The sequence below is a fragment of the Squalius cephalus genome (genome assembly GCF_949319135.1).
Source record: "Squalius cephalus genome assembly, chromosome: 6".
Lineage (NCBI taxonomy): Eukaryota > Metazoa > Chordata > Actinopteri > Cypriniformes > Leuciscidae > Squalius > Squalius cephalus.
In genome coordinates, this window is record NC_137127.1 from 37,394,354 (window position 1) to 37,416,015 (window position 21,662).

Below are 21,662 nucleotides of genomic sequence, written 5' to 3' on the forward strand. Positions count from 1 at the left end.
AAAGACGGAACACAGGACGACATTTTTCACCCGAAGTGCCATAACTTTTATTATTAGGCTAATAGTCTACGTGTACTAAATTATAAGGCAGTCTCGGACCGGCCATCGGGAGCAGCCGGGAAAAGTGAAATCCCGGTGGCCTGGGTATGATTTGGCACATTGCCCTACCTGTTTGTATTGACCTTATTAATAAAAATACTACCAAGCGAAAATATAGAAAAAAAGCTTCTTCTTTTTGTTAGGTTTTTAGCTCTCTTTTGTAATAGCCTACAATAGGCTACAATAAAGATGCAGATGTTTTCACTATAGCGGGCATTGTTCGTTACCACGGCATCCGCTTGAGCTTCTGTGTGCTTTAGCTCTACATCGCTTCTCGTTCCCGCGCCCTTAAATCTAGCATAGTTGTAGAACTCTAATCTGTTCATTACAATAAGCAGTTCGCCGGGATATGAGCATGAGGCGATACTAGGCTATAGCTAACTATCAAGAGCAATAATATTTATTTATTTTCAATAAATAAACAGAAATACCTTGCTACGTTTGGCACATTGCCCAGCTTGTTTTTTATTTATTTATTCGAGCACATTAAATTCGCCATTCGATAATGAATCAGCACTAGACATTAAATATTGTATTAGCCTACAAACGAGAGCTAAAAACCTTAAAAAAATTGGGGGGGGGGGGGGGGGGGTATGCTTATTTTTTCTATATTTTTGCTTAGTAGGCTATAATTTTTATCGTTACTCTAGATTCCCGTGAAGGATCTTGAAAAGCGTTGCTGCTCGCGAGCCACCCCCCTTCTGCTGCACTGAAAATGAACTGTCTGGGATCTCGTGGTTGTGGCTGCCAAGGCTACTGTACCATGTAAAATGGTACAAAAACAACAACAAGGATATAGCTATATATTAATAAAATAAAGTAAGAATGAATAGGTAAATACAAACAAGGGCAATGTGCCAAATCATACCCAGGCCACCGGGATTTCACTTTTCCCGGCTGCTCCCGATGGCCGGTCCGAGACTGCCTTACAATTTAGCACAGACTATTAATAATAAAAATGATGGCACTTCGGATCATTTCCGATCGTTTTTTAATTTGTAATATTTATTTGTACGTTTATTGTATTTCATTTGACTGATCCTATCTTTCCCCCGGAAGTAAATTACACCATTGTGCGAAGTCATATATATCTACACTAGATGTCGCCTTGGCTACGGCAGTTTGGAACGTTGTATTCATATTCTGGGCTCATCTGATTTTTTGTACATAGCATAGCCTACTTTGTTATGATTTTAGTATCATAATGATTAATAAATGCAAGCACAATTATCTGTTAACTTGATTTGAACAAATGCCTTTCAACTTGTGTGTGCAAAATTCAGAATTAAATGAATGTGCAGCAATTTGTACAAATAGAGTCTGTAGGCCTACTATACTGTTGTAGCCATTAAATAAGCGCATTTAGTTTCATATTTGTTAAAATATTATAATGTTATCTTTTTTCCATTTATGTAGATTTATAAAAAGTGAACAGCACGAGTAAGATAGGATGCGCAATATATCGAGAGACATGGAGTGGGTCAGACATGATTTTGACCACTTCATTAAGTTTTGTAGAAAACCTTTCTTTAAAGTGAATTTCGTTTTGTATAAATTGTATCTTAATTTTAATAATTTTTTCATCAACCAATTGCCTGGATTTAATAAATATCCAGCAATTTATTAAATTGAAGCAAATATAACAGACAATATAATCATGGAGGCGCACTTGCATTGCACGTGAACTGGAGCGCATCTCATCCTAACTTAACGAAACTCAGTGTATGCCTCACACAGACATGAGAAATACATCAAATACACAAAGCTTGAAATGTCTTTAAACTAAATAATTCAAAACGAAAAGAAAAAGGCTACTCTCTGATTATGTAATCCATTATGTGCATTTCTCTCTATAGGCGTGTTCACTACGAATATGGCGATCGTCAACTTCATCTTTGCAGCCGAGTCGACACTGTCAGAAAACACTAGTTTATTAATAAAAATCAATGCACGAGTCACCGGATTTACACATCTTGCTTGTTGCACGCACACATATTATGTCGAAATAACGAGATATTATGTTGAAATAACATTATTATTAATAATACATCTTTTAGAATATTTGATTGAATGCTGAATGCTGCGCTTGTTCAATTTAATAAAATTAAAACTTTAATTGTGATCATTAAAATAATTGAATATTAAATATTTAGTGGCCAAGTTTTGCTTATTTATATAGGCCAGGAGAGTTGATGTATCCCAGTCGATCAATAAGTTCTTAAAGGGGCATTCCACCCATTTGAACGTTGTTTTTTATTTAAAGTGGGTCATATATGTAGTCGAAATGTAAAATAAATTTTGAATTTGGTGCCTTTCGTGACCGAGGAAAGACAAAAAATAACTTCAGGACGCACTTGTATGAAAGACAACAACTCCCACAATGCACCACATTGCACAGCTCCGCAAGCCACTCCCACTAATCCAGAAAGCGCATATCTGCCTATAAGAGAAATCACTCTTCCGTCTACAAGGCTAGCTACCACCAGAGCTTGAAATTCATTTCACATTCACACAAAATGTCTAGTTAGTTGGCGAACTCATTAGTGCATTACTCTTCGTTTGTATTTCTATCGAAAAGGTGAATTATTGCATGGTACCTGGATGTTCAGTCAGAACATATGCGGTGCGAAACTAGGATAGTTCTCAACACAAACGTCCGTGTCCTCGTCTGATTCAGAGATTTCGTCCAGGAGAAATTGTCATCGTTGAAATTCTTTGCCGCAGACGGACTCTATCTCTGTGTTCGTAGTTGCATCTTACAGTCTATGAGTTGCATAGTGAGATCACCGGCGCCACCAGTCCGCCCTAACTCGAGCCAGTCCGGGCTCCTCGTCCGCGGCAGGCAGGTCTTCTGCCTCGGCTGCTCTTCGCTATAATGCGGCTTGTAAAGGTAGCCACAAACACCTGATTCAAGCATCAGACTTCCGAAATCCTCTTCTTCTATATCATATTGAGCACTCCGCTATTGTCATTACTTTACATCTGTCTCCACAGCGCCTGTTAGCTTAGCTTCAAACAAGATGGAGGATATTGCTTTCAGTTTCAGAGAGTAAAGTCCCACCCACTGATCTGTAATAGGTCTGTAGCGTGAGCGGGTCCCGCCCCCTGGGAAAGATGAGGAACTAGTGCTTGTAGTCTCAACCGAAATCCCCCCCTAAAGGTAAATAACGGATTTCTCCCGTCTCAGGGGAAAATGAGAGAGTGTTGCACGACCATTCAATAGTATGACTGGGTTTCTAACAATGCAAAGCTTAATGCAAATGGGTGAAGTGTCCCTTTAAAGACAGGTTGTAATGTTATTTCGCTGGGAATAAGAAAACTACTGTCTACACTACAGCCTGCCGGGTCCTGTCACTCCTCATTATCAGTGCGCACCACAGTCGACCGAATGATTACATGGTCAAAATTCCTGTTTGTCACTATTGTAAATAGAGTTAAAAAACTGAGTCACGACCAGGGCCTGAAATTAACACCCGACCACACGCCAAATGCGGGTGAATTCTGCAATTGGCGGGTAACACTGTCAATCTACCTGCCACATTGGCAGGCAGCCAATGAGAATCGACCCTTCGCGGGGAGTTTGATTGACAGGCGATCTGGCCAATCATAATCCGCAGAATTTTTTTTTTGACAAAGCAGTCAGGAGAGTTCAACGTTGGAGGATTTGAACTTGAAAAAACGGAGAGTACTGAGTAAGCCTACTGACATCTTTCCGCAGTTAAAATTACATTCCTTCTTATGTTCATTCATGTTTATTTGATGCTATAAATTAACTAGAAGGAAGAGATGATCGGTTCACGAGCAGCTTTAACTTGAGGCACCACAGTGATCTGTCAAGACACATTACAGAGCCACAAAACGGTATTGTCTAAATTTCTTTAAAAATGACCAAATTTTAACGTTGAGACTTTGTTTAAAATCAAAAGTAACCTGGACTGTCTTCTGTCAGCGTTTTGTCAGTGTCTCTGCTGCGCGATGTGTTTTTCATTGCGTGAGATCATGGTTTGGCGTGAGCGCGGTGTAGCTTGTCGGACATAGCAACAGTAACTAAAGGGGACGGGTCTTTGCGAAGGTTTTTTTTTTTTTTTTTTTTTTTTTTTGCGACTGTTGTTCTTTGACATTTAAACGAAGTCAGCCATTTCGTTGGATTTTAGCTAAAAATGTGGCGGCACATTACTGGAGTAAAGAAAGCATCTGTGAAAGCAGCGCAGTTTGAGTGTTTCGGAACGTATGTGATCGGAGAGAAAGATGAGGCCTTTTTCTCTGACTACGTTTGAATGTGTGAGTTAAGTATTAAACTGTTGGTGAGATGAGATGAGATAGCCTAATGCAACGCTGACATAGGCTACAGTACAATGACAGTTGCACAGATGTTGGGAGTTGGGAACTGGTGAGAAAATGTCCTACCCGGTAACTTTACCAGTAATAACAATATTAATTTAGTTCTGCTTAACGGTTCCTGAACGCTGTAACTTAACTAACAGCTGCCCAGCCATCAACACAGCCGCGTGTGATTTGTTTATCTGTATTCTAAGAGTTATTACTTGTATGGATCTCGTTAATAACTTGACAGCACATAAATGTGTATTCTTACAAGTTAAAGAACAACTGTTTGTGCAATTCCTCTTTTTTTCACCTTTTATGGGGCAAAAAAAAAAAAAAAACTGGCTGGTAAAAAGTCACTGTGGCGGGTGGATTTTTAAATCCACCTGCCACAGTGGCTGGTGGTCAAAAAAGTTAACTTCAGGCCCTGGTCACGACACATTGCATTATGCACCTGACCTGCCGGCTGATGATGTATTTATTAGGCTACATCAAGAAAACACGAATACAACACACAGCACTTGGATGAATACATTTATTAGCTTTATTTAATAATATTACCAGTTCCATATTATCTTTATTAAAATATAAGACAATCAATTATTTTATTTTTTAAATTTGACTGCATTCTTGATTTCTCTTCATTTAACAATTTCTTGCTTTTTGTTATTTTTTATTAGTTGTAATTTTTATATAAACATTTAAAGGTGCCATGGCATGGATTATTTTATTATTTTAGAATGTTTCCTGGGGTGCCCTTATAATGTTAGTATGTTTTTTAGATCAAAATTTGTTATAATTTAGAAATAAAAGGCATTTTTCCTAGCCTGATTTTAGCCTCTGATTTGAACACTCTGTTTGAAGGGGCGTGTCTGCTCTGAGACTTAAGTGTAAACGTTGAACAATTAGACATCAGACATTCACATAACCCACTGGTTCTTCAGAGGCTCGGATGAAGGAACTAAAAAAAATACCTTTGTGTTCATTTGTACATCCAAACACTGAGCAACTGCCATGCTTCGCTCGTTTGCAAGCCATGATGTCTCTTGAAGAAAAATTATTCAGACGATGATTCGGCTGCGCAGTGCCGTCCGGCCTTGAACATGGGCTGGCATATGCAAATTTTTGGAGGCGTACATATTAATGATCCCGACTGTTGCGTCACAGTCGGTGTTATGTGGAGATTCGCCTATTTTTCAGGGGTGTTTTTCGAAAACGAGATTTAAATAAGAAGGAGAAAACAATGGTGTTTGAGACTCACTGTATGTCATGTACATGTACTGAACTCTTGTTATTTAACTATGCCAAGATAAATTAAATTTCAAATTCTAGGGCACCTTTAACTTTTAAAATAAAGGTTTTATGACAACATCACCATCTGCTGTTATATGTGGGCCTCCATGCTCATCTTCAGTACAGTATATGACGTTGGTGGAGGGTGGTGGGGGCCCATATCTATATTTTTTTAGGGGGCCCCGAATCCTCTAGCTACAGCCCTGCATACACATGACTAATTACAGGCACACCGAGAGCACAAATCAAAAAATCTTTTAGTGGTCATGAAAATGTATTCAGATTTAGCATATTAATGATGCATTCACCTCATACGTCACGACACACTGCATCTGTTCATGAATGCAGTGTACATGCTGAATATGCATTCTGCAATAACAGAATCACAGTTATCTTCTTTATTTTGTTACAGTTCTGCATGTATGATATAACAAATTCAGGAAGCCTTGCTGCAAGAGAATTAACTATGTTACAAAAAATAGGTCCCAGGCACTCAGTCAAACTTTAAATAAGGAGAAGGATACAATTAAAAAGCCTTAATTTTGATATGGCTTAAGTCATTAAAAAAACAGTACACGAGCCAACATGTTTCGACCAGCAAGTGGTCTTCTTCAGGGCAAGGTAACACAGAGAATGAGAATGACAACAAATTATAAGTTAAGTCCCACCCATACTCAAAGATAATTCAATTAACTTAATGAGGCCTAACACAATAAATTAACCCAATAAGGCAATCAGGTCTACAGGATTGGGGAACCCAACGTAATGAGCAACAAAGCAAGTGAAAATAACAAAAAAACAATAAAGACAAATATCTCCAAAGAAATCTCGACATCATAGGCTATCTGGACTTAAGCCATATCAAAATAAAGGCTTTTTAATTCTATCCTTCTCCTTATTTAAAGTTTGACTGAGTGCCTGGGACCTATTTTTTGTTTCTTTGGATTTTTTTCCCTACCCCAAGAGCACCTATCACGGACCTTTTAACTTTACCTGAGCGCCTGGTTGAACCTCTTACAGAATTAACTATGTTTTTGTTTTCCTTTGTCCAACACCTCCTGTTTTTACCCACCATCCTTCCCTGTTACCTCCACCTGTATATCTTTATAAAAAATAAAAAAGTCTCTTTCAAGAGCCACTCCAATACTCCTCTAACTGCCTCTCTCTCACACACTCTCTCTCTCTTTCTCCATCTCTCTCTCTCTCTCTCTCTCTCTCTCTCCCAGAAGCCTTGGTGTATTCAAGTAAGTTTTGTTTTTTAATTTGTAATCTCGTCCTGGTTTGTTTGAGTGAAAGAAGTACTTCTCAAAATCTCTTTGTGTCTTTCTCCCACTTACTCCATCTCTGATAGAAATGCCAGGCCAGGGATCAAGTCGAAAGTGTGTGGTCTGCCATATAAAACTAAATTTGCCTGTAAAACCTGCAACACATGCAAGGTAGAGCAGCCACATAAGATGAGGCGAAAAAAAAAAAAAATGCTACAGTTTGATCAGAAGAGGGAGAGCTGGGTGCATATCCAGAAAAAAAAGAGAAAAAAAATCGGACCACCTTTCATATCCAGGATGAAGCTTATATCTTGGTACGCGATTGCTTTTATTGTTTTTATGCAGGTCATTTTCCAAATGTTTCTATGTATGTACATTTTAATTTAATATATGTTATATTTGTATGTGTGTGTGTAGGTCCTCGTAGTTTTAGATCGAAAAATTGCAGGCCTTGGGATTAAAGGCTTTTACTTTTGTCAAGGCCTGGAAGAAAGCCAAATGCTTGGGTGTCAAAAGACGGAACTTGCCGTTTCTCGCTCTCTTCCTCTTCAGTCAAACTTCGGGAAACACCAACTTCGGCTTCGGCCACCGTCTCCGGATGCGCACCTCTGCGTCACTCCCGACCTTTCTTTTCTTTTCTTTACTAAGTTTTATTTTCATATTTGCCTCTCCCTCCACGAGGGAGATGAACTCTGAATCATTTCTTTGGTAACTTCACGTTCGGTGAACCTTTAAAACTTCGCGCGAGTCTGCTCGCCCCGGAAGACACGAGAGAACACGCCCAGCTCTGAAAGAACGACACACGCGCCTTCTTTCCTCAGCAAATACTAAGAGAACCATATGCAAGTATTGATTATTGATTTGATTCAATTTATGTGATTTCTTGTTGTCTCTCTCAAAGGTTACAGTGTCTGTGATTTTGCCATACTGCGATCTCTCCCTATTTTGCTTTCACTTTCGCTCGCTCATCCTCTCTCCCTCTCTCTCATTCTCTCTCACCTCTCTCATCGTCTGATCTCTCTAATTCTCTCATCCTCTGTTAATTCGTGTTCGTAATGTTTTTCGTTTTGTTTGTTTCGGGATACATACATATATTCTGTGTGAATTGTAGTTCGATGTATTATTAGTTCAATTATTAAATATTCTTGACTGCTTCTGTCTAAAATGCTCATGTTACAAAGTCAATGAAATGTTTGATCTTAGCTACAAAGCTTATTTGTTACTTTTCAGTAATCTAAACCTTATAACAAGAAGGTGATTTTTCGTGGCCAGAAAATAGCTTTCTTCGAATTATAAGAAAGAGATAATTTTTGTTGAGAAATTGTTGGGTTAATCTTACGGCCGTTTGCTGGACAAACAGTTTGATAGCTCCATTAATTTCCATTAAAAATTATTCTGATAATTGATCTGAGGAATGGACTGTTGATATATTAGTGATTAAATCATAATTCATTATGATGGGTTACTAATGTATACAATTGACCTATTTTTCAGCTTCGATAATTTAATGTAACTGTAATATGCGATATATATATTAATCATATTCCTGATTAATTATTAAAATTCCCTATAGATCATTTGAGCTAATGTTAATGTACTACCCAGTGCAGTTACAATATATATATATATATATATATATATATATATATATATATATATATATATATATATATATATATATATATATATATATACGTGCCTCATGTCCCTGTCACAGATAAGGCTGTGATTGCCTTCTCTTCTCTTGACTAATGGAGCATTCAGATTATCACTGATGCTTTTAGTTTACAACTAACAGTTGTACTTAAAGTATCAATAAAATAACATTGTAATATTTGCATCTGCTTGGTTTACATTTTAATCTTACATTGAATAGAATGCACACACCATACGATCCAGTCCAGACAGAATTTTTTTTTTTACAAATGCATGCAGTCTTTTTTTACTCACGCATTTGAAATGAAGTGAAGGTAACACCCTAAAACAGAGCTTGGCCCAAAACTAGTGCTCCATGCACATTATAGATAATGCAGATCAGGGCTGTACACTTAACTTTTTAGTTGGCAACACTGTTCCTAGCAGAGTAACTTTACGATAGCTAATATTTTATGAACTATGACATTGAATTGGGAGATAAGGTGATCAGCCATGCTATAATTTTAATTATACATTCCAGTAGAAAAAGTGGCACAATTGGTCAACCACCAGACTCATCTCAAACATCCATCACATGCCTTGGGAACATTCACCTGTTAAATCAATACTGCTTTTTAGAAGTAGTTTGGTAGAACAATCAGCACTTGTTAGGTCTATACACATCTCTTTTTGCTACTACGGCTGCAACTAATGATTATTTATTTTGTTGATTTTTTTCTTGATTAATAGATTAGGGGCCCTATCTTCCACCCAGCGCAATTGACTTTGTACACCGACGCATGTATCATTCCTATTTTGCACCCGCGCACAGCGGACTTTTCCCTCCACAGACGCACGTCGGTTAACTAAGAAATACACTTGCGCTCCCCTGGGCAGTTCAGCGCAAAGAGGAGGCGTGTTCCGGCGCAAACGTTCCCTCATGCTATTTTGCAGGTTGAGAAAACAATTCCGTCACTGACTGAAAAAAAAACTAGTCTAAAGTCAGTGGCGCGTTGCGCATGTTATTCATATGCTATTTTAAGGGCGCATGCTTGGCCATAATCAATGTAGCGTGTGCACAACGCGCATACACTTTGATTCTCTCATCTACACACAGATGCAGCAGGTTTCATTTTTGCAAATCATAGCCTACATTATTACGATAGATAGATAGATAGATAGATAGATAGATAGATAAACAGTTTATTATAAAAGCATACATCTAGCTTACACATTTACCCAAATTATCATACGCCTGTTTAACCAAAGTTAATTTGGGTGTGTTTCTCCATCCTCAACGTCCCTGACGAGAACGTCGGTCTCCTCGGCTGTGAACCGCTCCTGGCGCGCGACTGGCAAATCTGCCGTTATAATAGGAATCCGCTATAGAACAAGCGCGCCTGCTCTTAAAGGGAATGTGAGATGTCGCTCTGATTGGTTTATTTCACGTTACGCCCAAACCACACCTATGAATAATGAAGCTACTTCAGACCAACCCATTTTAGATTTGCGTCGGGCGCAAGAGTCATTTATCCCGCCGGTATAATAGCAACAGCGCCCAAGACCCGCCCACAAAGTTACTTGCGTTTTGCGCTTGATACTTGCGTTTCAGATCGTTAAAATAGGGCCCTAGATGTTTATGTCTATAAAATGTTGTAAAATTGTGAAAAAGTCGATCAGTGTTTTCTTAATAATTCTGTACTTCTACAATGTAGGCTGGACCCCACAAGGTGCTGCAGGAGTCGATGAACCCTCATCAGCCCAAGTTGAACCTCCAACTGAACCCCCAATGGTCATACCAGATCCCAGGGTAACAGTGACCCTGCTTCATCCCCCAGCAGCTCCAACTGAACCCCCAATGGTCACACCAGATCCCAGGGTAACACAGGCCCTGCTTCATCACCCAGCAGCTCCAACTGGACCTTCAGCAGCCCTTATTGGACCACCAAAGTCCAGAATTGAACAGCCAGTATCCCTAGTAGGACCCTCAGCACACCAACCCCACAGCAGCATTCCCAGAACCTGGGGAAAGGAACCCAATCCCCAGAAGGACATTCAGCAGCCTCCCCAGTTTCTCTTGAAAAAGGTAAGCATAAAAGGAGCCTATATGAAGACTATTGAAAATAAGTTGTAAGCCCCATAAAACCATACTCTTACTTTGTGCAATGTGAGTCTGGGCATCCCTGCATTCAAAGCATTTGGAATAGGGATTGCAGAAATGGGTATTTATATATATATATTTTTAAATGGTTATTGGATTAGAACCTTTCGTCAAATTCCATGAACTGATCCATTTAGCTGTTGTCATTATTTAAATCATGCCTGTGTTTGCCCATATTTTAGGACATTGTTTGTGGGTGTTTTGGTGGCTTCTCATTAGGGGTGCACAATATATTTACTCAATATCATTATCACAATATCACATTGCGCAATATCATATTGAAAATGTTGCAGAACATGTTACTTTGACAGTGTGTGAGAGAGGAGAAAGAGAGAGACAGAAACGAAAAAAAAGAAAAGTTTTGTTTTTATATATGTTTAACTCTTTCCCTGCCAAACATGTAATTTTCCAGGTTTTATGAAAAAACGCTTCCCCGCCAAACACAGAATTGTCTGGGTATCTGTTTTTTAGGTGGTATACGGTAAGGAAGACCCGTGCGCATGTTCTGAAAGAGTACGGAACTTTTTGATCAAAGAAACAGACTGCGATCAGCTCAAACATGAAGGAGTGGAGTAGCGAGAATGTAGGTCAAAATATCAGACAGACAAATGCAGAGGTACGGCAGATCAAGTAGCCTACTGGCAGTGTTGGGAAAGTTCACTTTCTACATGAACTAGTTCAAAATTCAGTTCACAAATTTTAAAATGAACTAGTTCAGTTCATAGTTCATACTCAAAAAATTTTGAACTAAGTTCACAGTTCCAAAAATGAACTAGTTCATAGTTCTTTTTTTCCATGTTGCTGCAAGCTATTATTTTTTCAAAATGATTGCCACAGCCCATATAGAACCACAGATAATTATTTTATCAGTTTTAACACTGAAGCTATGCGTCAGATTTTTCCCATCCTCACCGACCTGTCATAAAACTCGTTTAAATGATCATGACGCCAACATGCTGCTTTTTGTTTTGATTTGCAACGTTAGTGATGAGTCGTTCATGAACAATCCGTTCGTTGCGTCTGTCACGTGACATATGAACGAAAGACTCGGAAGGTAAAGTAATTATTTATGATCCCTGTAAACGATTTTTGACTGCATTATAATGATTTCTTAATTCAGAATATGATCAAGATTGCGTAGGTGGATGTGTTCGGGGAATTTGCCAGTTAATGGTATAACATTTAAAGCCCCTTAAATGAACGAAATGACTCGAAAAAAGATTCGTTAATTTTGATGAACGAGATCGAACAAGAGAGTCAGTAGACACTGGTGGCTGGTGTTGCCAGATTGGGTGTTTTTCCGCTACATATTAAGGCCTGTTTACGGTGTGTTTTAGCCGGGTTTTCGCCTGGAAGGCTCTATAGAAATCTGGCACCCTATTGAACGAAGTTAAACTGAGAGAGTGTGCCGTTCACAGACACCAGATAGAACGAGTTCACAGTATCGTTCATCAGGCAGTAATACAGTACGTTCAGTTCACGTTCGCCCAAAATATGAACGAGTTCATGAACTATCGTTCAATGAACGCGTTCAGGCACAACACTGCCTACTGGAGGTGTTGATGGACTGGAGTCTGATCACTCATTATTTGATCATTCAGAATCTGATCGGGACAAATTAGTCAGTGAGAGAGATGCATGTTGTCACAGAAAGTTCTAGTCATGGACGTGCCGCAGATAGATCGTTCACCCGTCGATCTGGACGAAGACAGAAGCCAATTCAGACTGTGATACTTCAGACAGTGAGTGGACGCATTCAAGGCCAAGATCTCTGTAGCAAATTAGCTCTATGAAATATTAATAATCAATAATAACTGGTTATAATTGATTATGAATATTTGGATCAGTTAATATAATTAACTTAATGTCGTAAATTAATATTACAATCAATTAACCTGTTTGTCCCGTGAACACTCAATGTTAATTGTTTATTAACTCTAAGAAATGTGCATTTCCGGGGCATGGGGAAATGTCTTTCTTAATTTACAGTACTACTAAGAGCAAGTAGACAAAACTATGATTAGTGACTCCAGTTATGAGTTTGAGACACAGACAACTTTATATGTGACATGAACAAGATTTTATTAACTAGACTAAACACTTAAACTACTCTAACATACACATACATGCATGGGTCAATGACGTGACGGGTCATTTTTTTGTCCAAAGGCCTTAATAATAATAAAAAAACAAATATGTAACATCCAAAGTATGTAAGGTAGTACAACTTGATCTCTTTTACTGAATCCAAAAGGTTTTAATTATATTTTAATACATATAAAGGTATTTTAAAGAGTGTCAAAAGGTCATTCAGTTTAACCGTCTGAAGGCCAATACAGCAATTTCATTTGTGATTAAAATATCTTAAAATTTAATAAATTTATATATTTTTTATTCTGGCATGATTTTATAACATTATATATCAACATAGTGCAAAATGGTATTAAAATTATGTGTAGAAGTCGTTGCTTTGTTATGAGAAAGAATGTCCGGAAAAATGATTTTCATTGATGTCATTCAGAGTAACCAATATAAAGGGCTCCATTTTGGTTCAAATCATGTGGTCAATATTATGTGACAGGATGTGACATCATTCAGACACCTGCAAAGGACCGTATGGTTGTGAAGCAAAGTATGTAACTCTCTCTTAACTATTCGAAAAATTCATGTTTTCACTTGCTCATACACATGTCCCCAAATATCGGGTCATTGGGTACAACCGCTATAAAACATGGATAATGTTGTAATATTTTAAAAACTTTTACTAAATATAAAATGTTTGATTGTCCTTTTGGTAGCTAGCTAGCTAACTAACAAGCTAGGCAGCTAGATATCAGCCTGTTAGCATTGAGTGAAGATTTTGTCATTCATTATAACCTAAAGAGTCATTCGGTTAAACCGAAATTTTGGTTATAACGAATAACTTACTGGTTGTATCGAATGACAGCAATGTATGTTGGTCATATTTGTACTGGAATAAATAAATACAACATTTTATTAACCCATTTGTGCCCAAATTTTTCTGAATGGTTTCATGCATATAATCCTGTTAATAGTGTCCTATGTGAACATGTTCTGCATTTATTTTCCCCAGGTTTTTTTTTTTCTTTCTTGAAAATCATATTTGAATGTGCGGCAACTATAGTTGCCGGTGGGCAAATATGTTGTATGCACCCCTTCAATGTAAAATATGAATAGGAGGAGAACATTTGGCATTTATCTCAAAATAACTGCTTTCAACAGATCAATCTTTATTCATAAACAAATTTATTATGTATAAAAGTCGAAGAACATTTGATGCAGACCCAAAAAAAAACTGCATCTAGCTTATAATCTCTTGAATATGAAAACACAACAAACAACAAATCCATTTGCCTTAACCATTGTGCGCTGTTCAGGGTCTTTTTGACCCACATTTCTGACTTTCATTCATGGGGATAACATGGATAATTTGACATGGTTAAGTGTTTTTAAAAGATTTTTGCCCATCTTTTGGAAAATGCTGTTCTAAAAGTAACAATTTATCACTTTAACCAGTAGATGGCTGCAGAGCACCACTATTTGCTATTTGCTTTTTGACTAACTGAAAGACATCTTTTCACAAGTTTTTCCAGTTGTACTCATATCTACATATAATGAAATCACAATTATAATAATAAAAGTTACTTTTTGTCAAAGTTTAGGCACTTTTTGTACTGAAAAAAAATTATGTTATATTATGATTAGAATCAAATGAATTTGATCAATGGACAAAATTCATCCTCAAAATCAGAAACAACACAGAACACACAGACAGAAATGAAGTGGCACACTTTAAATTTGTAGAATTATATGAAAAACAGATGTTTGAAATAAATGATAAACTCTAAAAACTCCAACTTTTCTCTTTGTAACATCCTGATCAGGTTTGATTCTAATCATAATGGAACATTATTGAAAAACTGATTTTTTTCAGTACAAAAACTGCCAAACTTTGACAAAAAGTAACTTTTATTGTTATAATTGTGATTTCATTATATGTAGATATGAATCTAACTGGAAAAACTTGTGAAAAGAAGTCTTTTAGTTTGAAACTTTTAGTACTTTTAGAGCTCTGCAGCCATCTACTGGTTAAAGTGATTTTTTTATTTTTTTTACTTTTAAAACTGCATTTTCCAAGATTTGGCCAAAAATCTTACACTAAACCATGTCAAATTATCCATGTTATCCCCATGAATGAAAGTTAGAAATGTGGGTATTTTATAAGGCAAATTTTCTTTTTGGAGAATTTTTCTTTTCTTTTTTTGAACATTTTGTGGAGAAAAAATGTCCAAATGAAGAGTAAAAACATTAATAAACGGAGTAAAATTACATTTGTTTAAAATATATATATTGTTACAAAATAACATTTTGTTGCCTGGGGTCTCTCAGACCCCAAACAGCCTGACTGTAAACCACAAATGAACAGCGCACAAGGGTTAAAGTTGTGGAACATAGTGCAGAACAAAGTGCAGCCATAACAGGGCATTGTGTATCAAAAAGGTAAATGAAAATAAATAAATACAAATAAATAGAATGAAGAAAAAAATATATCTATATAGAGATGTCATTTAAAGGGTTAAGTTATGTTTATGCACTAAACAAGACCAATAAACTTGATTTATTAACCTATTAACACAGTACACCCCATTTTCCCATGATATATGTACTTACAAGGCATTTGCCCACCGGCAACTATAGTTGCCGCTTGGACTTTTGACTAAGTATACAAAAAACTATAGATCTCTTGTAAGATTTGTTTTGTTTGGCTGATTCTAGAGACCTTCATGATTATGTAGATATATATATGTCAACAAAAAATACTTATTAGTAACATGAAAATGACCTTTCTTTGGGAGGGTTTGCCTTCGCCCTGCTTCCTGGAAATAGGGGTAGGAAGTTGACAGCCTCATGTGACAGGGAGGAAGTGAATACCTTTTTTTTTTCTCTTGAAATCCTTTATTTGGTTGTTTGCTTGCATTTCATTGAGAAATAAAACATGGACAACATCTAGAAAAATATTTACAAAAGGAAAATGACAACTATGTACTGCGGCAACTATAGTTGCCGGTGGGCTTAAATGGGTTTTTAATAGAAAATGTGCAGTGTATATTAATATATAATTTTGACTGAATTTTACCTTTGCAGATGCCTTTATCAAATAAGGAAAAAGCCGCTCACTTCTGGGCAAGGATCAATGCTGATCGAACGTTAGAACCTACGTTAGAAGCCACATAGCAACATCCTAGCAACCACCCCAAATACTTTAGCAACTGCATAGCAACAACCTAGCAACCACGCTGAATACCCTAGCAACCACCCTGAATACCCTAGCAACCACATAGTAACACCCTAGCAACCACTCAGAAACCTTAAAACGAAATTTCAGTTCTGTCTCTCTCAATCCAACTTTAAAGTTTGTCTTGTCAAACTTTATCTAGTTATTTTTCATGAATTTATAGCCTAGCAGCTCATCGTTTAACAATTTAAACACTTGTTCCAAGACCAATTAAATGCTTCAATTTTTTAATTAATATAATTTGCGATACGAGTTATATGTTCATTCCAATATCAAAATGTTTTAATGTTTGAAGTACTTTTTACATTAATAGCCTATTATATTAACAATAAAATGTGCTTTTGAAGCTATTTGTGTCTGTTTATTGTCTTAAATATTCATAATGTCAAGAGCAGCAGACATGGTCATTCGGTATAACCGGCCTTGGTCATTCGGTAAAACCGATATAGTAAATATTTAAATGGAGTAATATTGTTTTTAATAACTAAAGGGACTACAATAATACAAATATAAAGCAAATGAGGCTCTTTTTTTTTTACATTTCCCCTTTTTTCCTTTCCCTGTGCAATGTTTTACTTGAATATGTTGGAGTGTTTAGAGTAGTCCAATAAAATGATTACATTTATGAGATCAGTGATAATTTTATTTAATAGTTCTTCTGTGGTACACACTATATACTATCTCAACATCAATGTCAAATCATTTTTTTTCATGAATAATTATCTGCAAATTAATAATTTTAGATATATTCATGGTTAAACCAAATGACTTTTTTGGAGACAAATTTTGTCCATCTTGTAAAAAAAATGACAAAAACAGTGTTAATTGATTGTACAAACCACAAAATCTTATTGTTAACACCTAGGCAAACAAAAAAATTATTTCAAATATAGTTATATCTCCATTCTATTTTTTTACACTTTTAAAAACCTTATTCGTCAATGACCCACATACAGTTTACCAAGAGAAAGAGAGCTGAAGCAGAATACAGGAAAGTAAGAAGTTATAGCATTGTTTGGAGTTCAGCAGATCAACAGCCTTGAGCAAACCATCAGTTTAGTTCTAACACACCCTTCTTTAAAAGGGGTAAGGATACTTAATGTATCAAATAATGAGACTAAGTTTGATACTTGCATGTCTCGCCCATTTGAATTAAACCGTCCTGATGCAATTTATTGAGGTTCCAGTTGATCTTTGCTGATGTGGTCTTGATGAGATAGAACCAGTGGGAGTCAGAGGATCGTTGGTGAATGGAAGGACAAGGCTGCAGCCTGAGAGAAGAGAGCTAAGAGAGCTAAGAGAGCTGATCTTGTGATCAGTGATTTTTAAAGCGTGAAGATGTCACACCCTCTGGAGGTTTGTGAGCCAATAAGAAGTGTTTTCCTTTGGAGGGAAATTTCTTTACGACCCATTGTTCAAGCAGGCCTTTGAACATGTAATTTGATTAGATGTTTAACACAAGAATCTTTAAGATGCTTATAATACTAATGTGTCACAAAGTTAGCAAAATGTAATGTAAATTAACAAATGGGGGACGAAGATATGAGTTTATAGAGACTAAACATGCCACACATATGATTTTGGTAAACCATAGTATGTAACAAAGTCTGAAACATTAATCCCAAAAGTTCACAAGAATACAAAGGCCAAACCACATAAAAGGAAAATCATTAGATGAGAAAATTAGATACATGTTTATATATATTTCTCAAGTGGTTATATATAGAATATATATGATTAACATGGTTTATTTAAAATCCTCAGCAAGAATTAAGTGAGCATCACAGCCCTATGCAAATTCCTTTTTGGGGTTGTAAAACTCTTATCAGTCTCAATGTGTCCTGTAACAGGACACCGCATTCTGCCAGTGTGTTAGCTTCACTTGTGATGTTAGTTTTGGGGGAAGTTTCACAGGCCTTTGTTGGGAGAGTGAGTTTGCTGGATTATTCATTAAATATAATGCATAATTTGTGTGTGTCTGATTGGTCCAGATGCTACATCTCATTCGTCGTTCCCTGGTATCAGAATGCATAGAGGAAAGACAAGATGAGAAAATATCTGAGAAAGTGTTCTATATATATATAATCTCACTATATATTCTATATATATAATCTCACTGTAATCTTGGAATTAATCTAGATTAATCTAGATTAAAATGGCTCATTTGAATTCTGCCGGAGGCATTCAGAATATGTGTGCTACCCAAATAATGACTAAACGACACATGTTTCTTAAATACAAAGTGACATTTAAAAGAACTTGTGAAGAAATGCTAGAGATTTTTTTATTATTATTAAAACTAACAAAGTGTGATTTTTTTTTTACTTTGAGCAATGATGGAGCTATAATAGACTCTTCTTATGAGCATATAAAACAAAAGAGCTCCTTGGAAAAAATTAAATGTAGCCTAATATTGTAGTAGTTATAAACAAAGGTCTATTTTTAGTTCAGATTAACATTTGAGGGCAACAATTTTATTCATAATGTCGAAATAAAACCGACGTAATGTTACTTGAAAGCATTATAGCCTACTATTCCTGCCAAACTTCCATGGTTGCAGTTAGTGTTTCTACAGTAAATCCATGGTAAATGTTGCAGATCTGTGGACACCGGATAGTTCATTCATGGCACAATGTTTCTTCCTGGCTTCCACGCACTGTTTGATCCGTTAATAACGGAGAAATGTGAATGTTTCTCACTAGATCTCGCAGCAATGTTATTACTTCTGTGGCGAATTCAAATGCTTTCTTTACTGGATCTCTTAGCGCTGTGTAGTAACAGTGTCGCATGATCACGATCGGCTCGCGCTGCTTTGGTCCAAACTGATAAACAACGATCTGTCAACCACACAATACCGAGTAGCTCAGTTTCGTTCCGCTTGCATTACGTTTGCCATTTGATCTCGGACAACGTTGTGGTCGCGCCGGCGTCTCTTACATTATGAGTGCGCTTGCCACCCGCGCGACCTGCCTACATTTGAAATAACGAAACTTTGGTCGGCAGGAAAAATGGTCCAACGAACCGTTCGGTTTGAAAATGTGTACCGAACACCGAACCGAATTCGGCTAGGTATACATCCGTGCTTACGCGCTAAAATATCAAGGTGAAAGTCATCATAGCATGCGTAGTATAGACTCAGCTCCCAACCCAACTTTGAGAATAGATTAACGGCGATATTTTTTTATCGCCCGATAAGAGTCTCACGTTAACGCAGCACGTTAATGCCAATAACGGCCTACCACTAATATATATATATATATATATATATATATATATATATATATATATATATATATATATACACTCACCTAAAGGATTATTAGGAACACCTGTTCAATTTCTCATTAATGCAATTATCTAATCAACCAATCACATGGCAGTTGCTTCAGTGCATTTAGGGGTGTGGTCCTGGTCAAGACAATCTCCTGAACTCCAAACTGAATGTCAGAATGGGAAAGAAAGGTGATTTAAGCAATTTTGAGCGTGGCATGGTTATTGGTGCCAGACGGGCCGGTCTGAGTATTTCACAATCTGCTCAGTTACTGGGATTTTCACGCACAACCATTTCTAGGGTTTACAAAGAATGGTGTGAAAAGGGAAAAACATCCAGTATGCGGCAGTCCTGTGGGCGAAAATGCCTTGTTGATGCTAGAGGTCAGAGGAGAATGGGCCGACTGATTCAAGCTGATAGAAGAGCAACTTTGACTGAAATAACCACTCGTTACAACCGAGGTATGCAGCAAAGCATTTGTTAAGCCAAAACACGCACAACCTTGAGGCGGATGGGCTACAACAGCAGAAGACCCCACCGGGTACCACTCATCTCCACTACAAATAGGAAAAAGAGGCTACAATTTGCACGAGCTCACCAAAATTGGACAGTTGAAGACTGGAAAAATGTTGCCTGGTCTGATGAGTCTCGATTTCTGTTGAGACATTCAGATGGTAGAGTCAGAATTTGGCGTAAACAGAATGAGAACATGGATCCATCATGCCTTGTTACCACTGTGCAGGCTGGTGGTGGTGGTGTAATGGTGTGGGGGATGTTTTCTTGGCACACTTTAGGCCCCTTAGTGCCAATTGGGCATCGTTTAAATGCCACGGCCTACCTGAGCATTGTTTCTGACCATGTCCATCCCTTTATGACCACCATGTACCCATCCTCTGATGGCTACTTCCTGCAGGATAATGCACCATGTCACAAAGCTCGAATCATTTCAAATTGGTTTCTTGAACATGACAATGAGTTCACTGTACTAAAATGGCCCCCACAGTCACCAGATCTCAACCCAATAGAGCATCTTTGGGATGTGGTGGAACGGGAGCTTCGTGCCCTGGATGTGCATCCCACAAATCTCCATCAACTGCAAGATGATATCCTATCAATATGGGCCAACATTTCTAAAGAATGCTTTCAGCACCTTGTTGAATCAATGCCACATAGAATTAAGGCAGTTCTGAAGGCGAAAGGGGGTCAAACACAGTATTAGTATGGTGTTCCTAATAATCCTTTAGGTGAGTGTATATATGTGTGTGTGTGTGTGTGTGTGTGTGTGTGTGTGTGTGTGTGTGTATCTAAAAGTAATGTGTGTGTCTGTTTATTGAAAGTAATTCCAATTATTCATATAATTATTTACAGGTCAGCGAGGTAGAGGCAGAGGCCGGATGCGTCAAGTACATCAACATGGTGCTGCTCGTGACCAAACAAGGGCCACTGTGAACCATCCAGCTGAAGATGCTGAACCTGATGATCCTGAGTGGCATGAAATGAACTGGCAGCAAACTGGCTGCAAATCTCTTATAATGGGACTTGTTTGGAACTTCCATCAGGACCGTGATCCAAAACAAACATCACAATCAACAACAACAACAAAAAGGGGGTAACTGAGCACAAAATCGAGGTTCTGCCCTGGCCATCTCAGTCCCCTGACCAGAACCAGAAAGTCCAGGAAAGTGGACTTGGGAAATTAACCCTCTGGGGTCTGAGCTGTTTTCTGGGCCCTGGAGGTGTTCTGACATGCTCTGACATTTGTGCTTATTTCTGTTATTGTGACATTTTCATGGCTAAAGTCTAATTACACTGTATTCAGCACAAACTCTGCTATCAGCAGCATGTATGTAAAAGTTTGTAGTTTTGAGATAATGACATTTATGCGTGGTTTGTGAAAATACAAAAAAAAAATTCTCACTGAAATAAGGTCATGAAACCCATACTGATTATTTCTTCACAAGACTTTTGAAAATTGTATGACGTAGCCTAGAATATTTGCTCTAAAACGATGTGAAAATCACCCTGACTGCTCATTCAGATAAGACAATATATTGATTTAAAATTTGTATGACGTGTTTTGTGCCACAAAGCTTTATGCGGGAGCTCATTAACCCCTTGCTCATCACCCCCAATTTTGGCAAGTGCTGCATACATGAAATGCCCAAAATAAAAAGGTTACTGCTCATAAGTAATTCTGAATAGAAACATAACACACATACATTTAGAAAGCCAACCCTTGAGAGTTTATAGTTCAAGACTCAAAATTAACCAGACTGTTATTAATATTGAGATATATAA

General features: G+C 37.4%; 1 protein-coding gene across 1 annotated transcript; it reads left to right on the plus strand.

The window, feature by feature from the left end:
- Positions 1 to 7,524: 7,524 nt before the first annotated feature.
- Positions 7,525 to 21,430, plus strand: LOC307160226 (uncharacterized protein). Its single transcript, XM_079874161.1, has 3 exons — positions 7,525 to 7,826; positions 10,331 to 10,701; positions 20,733 to 21,430. Exons 2-3 carry the CDS (start codon positions 10,405 to 10,407, stop codon positions 20,811 to 20,813), a joined length of 378 nt encoding a protein of 125 aa, XP_079730287.1. The 5' UTR covers positions 7,525 to 7,826; positions 10,331 to 10,404; the 3' UTR covers positions 20,814 to 21,430.
- The last annotated feature ends 232 nt before the right edge of the window (positions 21,431 to 21,662 follow it).

Bases quoted from the DNA above. Each gene is read 5' to 3' on its own strand.
- LOC307160226 (XM_079874161.1), top strand. From the start codon at position 10,405: ATGGTCATACCAGATCCCAGGGTAACAGTGACCCTGCTTCATCCCCCA. The intron at 10,702-20,732 runs GTAAGCATAAAA...AATTATTTACAG, and splicing joins CCCAGTTTCTCTTGAAAAAG to GTCAGCGAGGTAGAGGCAGA.